Below are 6,217 nucleotides of genomic sequence, written 5' to 3'. Positions count from 1 at the left end.
AATTGTACCTTCTGACTTTAGGAGAGTGGCAACTTGATCAGTTATTCTACCAAATAATGGTTGTGGGTTAGAATCACCAGACATTGGTGGGCTTGGGACAACATCAACTTCAGTCAATGTCAATTCATCAACTATTGTAGATTCTACTTCAGTTCCATCAGACATTGGTTGGCTTGGGACAACACCAACTTCAGCCAATGCCAATTCATCTACTATAGGCTGTATTAAAGTTGTAGATGATTCTACTTGTTGGTTTTGGTCAGAAGCCAACTCAGTTCCATCAGACATTGGTTGGCTTGGGACAACATCAACTTCAGCCAATGCCAATTCATCTACTATAGGCTGTATTAAAGTTGTAGATGATTCTACTTGTTGGTTTTGGTCAGAAGCCAACTCAGTTCCATCAGACATTGGTTGGCTTGGAACAACATCAACTTCAGTCATTGCCAATTCCATTAAAGTTGTAGATGATTCTACTTGTTGGTTTGTGTCAGAAGCCAACTCATTTCTATCAGATATGGCTGGGCTTGGGACAACATCAACTTCAGCCAATGCCAATTTATTTACTAGACATTTTCTAACTTCGTTTTCCATGTACTGTAAGACTGCTTCAATAAATGACTCAATGTCAAAGAAAGGTAACCCCTTCTCTTTGAGTTGATTATGATACGTTGTCATCACATGATCTTCCTGGAAACCCATTGAAATAAGGTGCTTAGTTATGTCTAGTTCCTTAATAAGTTTGTGTTGATCTTCATTGATATGGGTTATTGAAGGGTTTGTCTCATAAGGTGGCCTTTCCCCTTGAACCTGAAAAAAAATAAAGTTAATGTTACAAATGGCTTTATAAAGATTACAATAATAATAGTCAACCTTCATTTCAAGTTACTTAGCTGACATACCTGATCAATGAATTCTTTTCCTTTCATCAAGAAGAGGAAGGTACACTCTGGGTACCAGCGAGCATGTTCATCCCAAGGTATATCATCAGTTTCCCAGTTTCGAAGTCCATTCCCACAATGATAACAGCGCACATGATCACTTAAACCACAATAGAAGAATCCAGCTTCTGACAATTCAGTTGGTTTCTGTGTTACACGTTCAGGCCAATTGTTAAAGCTTGCTAGGCGACTTTCAAGTGTTAAGTAGTCTTTTCGCTTGGCAATGGTATGTTGGTGAACTCCATTGTCTGTCATAGGACTTAGACCACAGACATCTATTCCATTGTCTGTCATAGGACTTAGACCACAGACATCTATTCCATTGTTTGTCATAGGACTTAGACCACAGACATCTATTCCTTGTCTATAGGACGAATTTTTACTATTTCTCAGTGGAATGGAATAACCCTCGAATTTTTCATTAAATATCAGTGGAAAATTTCCCACTGGTTGGTTTCGAATGAATTGACAATGGGGAAAGTGCCGCTGATGTTCGCCTCTGGGAGTGTCTCCTCTTTCCCAGGAACCAACAATGCCTCGACAAAAGACACAAGCAACGTGGTCATTTGTTCGCAGATAGTAAAAGCCATCACGAGCCAAATCAGATGGTTCTAACCATTCAAGTGGCCAATCTATGTAGGTATCCAAACGTTCCTTTTCAAACCGTAAACTGTCATATGAATCAAACTTCTTAGAAATAGATCTTTTCACGTTCTGATTAAATGTGCATTCTGGTTTCTCTTTCTTATGTAAAGCAATGATTCTATTTTCATCTTTGTTTACGTTCGTGGCATCAATTTGAAAATGGCACATTGAACATTCTAAAAGATTTGCTTTATGAGTATAATAGAAACCCGCCTTTGCAAGTACATGACTGTTTACACTGAAGTTACAGTCCTTAAAAGTCTCCAAACGATTTTTTTCTTCTCTCATTGCTATGAAAACAAAATGTGAGCGTTGTATTAGACTGACTAGTTAGTGACTGAGAGAGGCATCTCTCTCTCTCTCTCTCTTTATATAATACACAATCTCCCTCCCCCCTCCTCCTCCTCCTCCTCCTCCTCCTCCTCCTCTTCCTGTTGACTCATAGACTTAAAATTGGGACTATAGAGTTTATCAGCTGAAATCCTTTACCAGATCCTAGTAAAAAGCTGAAATAATGGTAAGAAAAATATAGGGAACTAAGTGGAAATTATGTGATAAAAATAGAAATTTTAATTGTGGAAATTTTACTACATTTTTTACACTCAACCTGGGCACCCCCCCCCCCCAAAAAAAAAAATAAAAAAAAATTCACGTCCCAGATAAAAAAAAATACTACTACCTAACTACGTACTTATTTTTATTGATGAACACTTTATATATCATGTGTAAATCAATACAAATTCCAGTCTAAAAGATGACATCCCTACCACAGGTGTTACTAGAAAACATATTTTAATTAATTATCCCTAGTCCACTTCTCGACAGTAATGAAGACGGTAATTTGTCTCTATAGACTTCGAGTTGGTTGTCTTCCCAATGCCTTCAGCTGTATAATAAAGTTACTAACCACCTAATTCTTCTTCTTCATCATCTTCAAAATTGTCGGTCAAATTTTTTTCAAAAAGAAACCTGCTCCATATTGTTGGAAATTGGGGCCTAATATCTTCCACAGCAATATGTTTTTTTTCTACTTTTTCATTTAGCCACTGTAGAAAACTTTTCCCCATTTCCTGAAAGTAATGATAATTATTTATTAGTGTTATAAATCCCTTATTTTTCAACCTAATTTTTCAAATAATTAATTTCTTAAGAGAGTCTTTTTATGAAAACAAAGTAGGTAGGTGCTTTACCCATCATACTCACCTTACATCTTTGTAAAATATAAATCGAGAACTTGAGCCATTTCTGAATTTCATTTAGTCGTAATTGAGTTAAGTGAATATTATTCTCTAAACTCCAATTTTGCTTGTTTTTTTTCTTGGATAAAAAACAATAAACTGCTTTTTCCCTCAAGGCTCTAAGTATTACATACCATCTTGTTTTTACTTTTATCATTCCAATTGTTTCTTCATTCTCATTTAAAAAATAAAAAACTTCACCTTCTTTGTAAAGATCACTTCGCACCTGTAAAAATAATTTAATAATATAGTTTCATAAAAGAAATTGTATTGAAAAATGTGACAATATAAATTGACACTTCCTTGTACAATAGACTTTTTGTTTGCCTACCTTATTCTGGTGTTTCACTACATCTTTAGCTTCAATTATTGAATAAGCAGGAGATATAAAGCCTAATGCCGTAAACAGGTTGAGTGTGTAGTGTGGAGGTAATGCAAGAAGGCTAGTCTCTTCATATTCGTTGTACAATGGAGTAAAACAGATAACGTTGAGTTGATGCTTATCCAAGTGACTGAGGTTAACAATATGTTGGTTGTCAGGTTGAAGAAGCTCACACACAGCTGTACATTTAGTATAGTGTAAGATACTATATACCAAATGTCGATTCATAATATCCATATTATTCAATGTATCCCACAGTGATCTGGCCACAACTTTAGCAACAACATAACGTTCTCCATCATACCGCTCAATGTCTTCCCTTTCTCCAATTAACATATGAACACTTTTACTCCCAGTAATTAAAAAAAATTTACCATTAATGTATCTGCCACTGAAATGAGCTGATTCACCATTCACTTTAGTCATACAAACTACTTTAGAAGTAGTAGTACTGAGATCTTCTAAGCAATATTGTTTCCATAGATCATTTGTTTCCGGTTGTTTATCATCCTCATCACCAATACCACCAGTAAATTTTTTATTGGCAAAGATCACTAAATCAAACTGTCCCTTAAACTCCAAGAGTGTTACACCACGAGGAACATTTTTTCGAACTTCAGGATCATTGTTGTAGATTGTGTCATCAGGGCCATAGCAGTTGACCTTTATATCATGAAGAATAGCAGGGCCGTCTTCAGGGGATAGGATTCCATGTGGGACATTTGCACTTATTCTTTTTATCTTCTTTTTTTCTTTCAATGTTTTTAAAAGATTTTCATACCTACAAACAAAAGAAAAAAAAAAATAAGAAGTAATAATTTATTGGGGTATGGATATTATAAAAATATATATATGATATATATTATTAACATATTATAATAATGATACTTACAATTCCGAAGACTTTAAACTGTTTTCAGCATAGCAAATCATCTTCTGAAATGATGCTCCAAATGTATCTGGAAGTTTTTCTTTCATCTTGTTTTGGTATATGTTATCAAGGGTCATCATTAACATATTTATAGAAAGTGGTGAATCCATAGTTGTTGTATATGTCAACAATTAAATAATATTAAATAGTTATCACTATGGATATATGCATGCTGCATCAGACCACTTAACACTGAGGTAATAATACTGGGCATAACGCTTTTATATACTTGAAGGCGATTTAACTCACCCCTCCCCCTCCTCCTCTCCTCCTCATCCTCCTACTCCTCAAGTCAGAATTGAAAAGATAGATATAAAAGAATTCAACTGTCAGTTACAACCCTAGTCCTGTGCTGTATCTAGTGAGTCCACTTTGATAATAATATAATATAATTATATTGACTTAGTTTGGGTAAGGTAGGGTCTTGTTTGGTCTTACTCTAATTATTTGTCCTGCATCACCTTATACTATCTTAGATAAAAATGTTGATTGATCAGTTAAGTTACATATGCCTTAACATATTTATTTCTTTTTTTTTTTTACATTCACAGATTTGAAATAGATCACCATTATGACTGATATTAACGAGACAACAACAAATTTTGAAAATGATAAGACTCTGAGTGAACCCAACCCTACAGGCAAAGCAATGAACCCCAACGAAATATGGGAAGCTGAATCTGTAAAGACTGAACCCAACCCTACTAACAACAATGAAATATGGGAAATTGAATCTGTAAAGACTGAACCCAACCCTACTAACAACAATGAAATATGGGAAAGTGAATCTGTAAAGATTATGTTAATAAAACTTGAAGAAATACTACTAAAGTGGGGAATAAAATATGAATTATTCATGAGACAAAACAATGGAGTCAAGCTTGAAAATACCTATCAAGTGATTTTGATGTCGAAGGCCTCATCACAGGAAAAAATTGAAATAGACCATATTAAAGTAGTATTTCAAGATGATGGATTGGTTTTGTTTAATGGGTGTGATAACAACTTAAGTTACCACCTGAAAAAACACAAATATGTTGTGTGTGAGTATACCATCATCCAATTAACTATCCGTAGTTTTTTTAAATATGAAGAAAAATTACCCACTACTTTGTACATACGAATTTTTAAAGATGAATGGACATCCAGCACAGCGTGGGATAACTCCAAACCCACCTTTACGTATATAGACAGTCTTCACAATACTGAGATATGACAACTTGTACTGACACTCACCGGAACTAGTGCCAGCCATACTAACATTATCATCTTACTTTTTAATTATACTACATCTGTTCCCATTCTGGGCTCACTTTTTATTTAGTGTAAAATTACAGTGAAATTAAAAGGTGCCCCATTCCCCTACCTATGTACACTAGAATAATAAAGGCAAAATTAAAAAAAAATAAAGCAATATATTTTATAATTCATACACACTTTTATTTAGTGAAAATTACAGTGGAATTAAAAATGAAATGAGACAGCCTTCAACTGTTCGAAAGTTTTTTTTTTTTTAAATCAGCAATCTCCTGCCAGAGGTTTGTATTCTTCTTCTTCAGGTCGGTGATGTACCCACGTTAGTTACTATGTCAGTCACTGTGCGGAAGTTTTGAAAAACATTGGCTCTTTGGTCCCATCATAAATAAATATGACTTCCAAGTGGTTGCACATATCAATTCCTCAAAAGAAAGGTGGGTTGTTTCAGCCTTCCAACTCTTTAATTTCATTTTTTAAATCATCAATCTCCTGCTTGATGTCGGTATAGTTCTGCTTCAGGTAAGTGATTATTTTTAATAACTCTTGCTCTATCATCTTCAATAGTGTGTTGTTCTGATTGATGTCGGTGTTGTTCTGCTTGATGTTGGTGATTATTTTGCTGATTAATTGTAACAACTCTTGGTCTGTCTTCAAAAGTATTGTCTCATTCTGCTTGATGATGTCAATATTATTCTGCTTGAGGTTGGTGTTGTTCAGCTTGATGTCGTGGATTATTTGTAACAACTCTTTCTCTATATTCAATATTAGTTTCTCCTCTTCCTCTTCCCAGCATAGTTTCAAGTTTTTTTTCAGCGTATCTTTC

General features: G+C 34.6%; 1 protein-coding gene across 1 annotated transcript; it reads right to left on the bottom strand.

Moving 5' to 3' along the window:
* Positions 1–866: 866 nt before the first annotated feature.
* Positions 867–1,930, bottom strand: LOC138362291 (death-associated inhibitor of apoptosis 2-like). The gene is made up of 2 exons (XM_069321040.1): positions 1,247–1,930; positions 867–1,189 (listed from the first exon to the last, which is right to left on the bottom strand). The coding sequence occupies exons 1-2, from the start codon at positions 1,872–1,874 to the stop codon at positions 876–878; spliced, it is 942 nt and encodes a 313-aa protein (XP_069177141.1). The 5' UTR covers positions 1,875–1,930; the 3' UTR covers positions 867–875.
* Between the last annotated feature and the right edge of the window lie 4,287 nt (positions 1,931–6,217).

The sequence above is a fragment of the Procambarus clarkii genome, unplaced genomic scaffold, assembly GCF_040958095.1.
Source record: "Procambarus clarkii isolate CNS0578487 unplaced genomic scaffold, FALCON_Pclarkii_2.0 HiC_scaffold_1582, whole genome shotgun sequence".
Lineage (NCBI taxonomy): Eukaryota > Metazoa > Arthropoda > Malacostraca > Decapoda > Cambaridae > Procambarus > Procambarus clarkii.
This window is presented reverse-complemented; position numbering and strand designations above follow the sequence as displayed.

What these genes read in the sequence shown, in the direction of transcription:
- LOC138362291 (XM_069321040.1), bottom strand. Translation starts at nt 1,874, where the DNA reads ATGAGAGAAGAAAAAAATCGTTTGGAGACTTTTAAGGACTGTAACTTC. An exon ending in CAATGGAATAGATGTCTGTG is followed by an intron (nt 1,190 to 1,246) that starts GTCTAAGTCCTA and finishes GTCCTATGACAG; the next exon opens with ACAATGGAGTTCACCAACAT.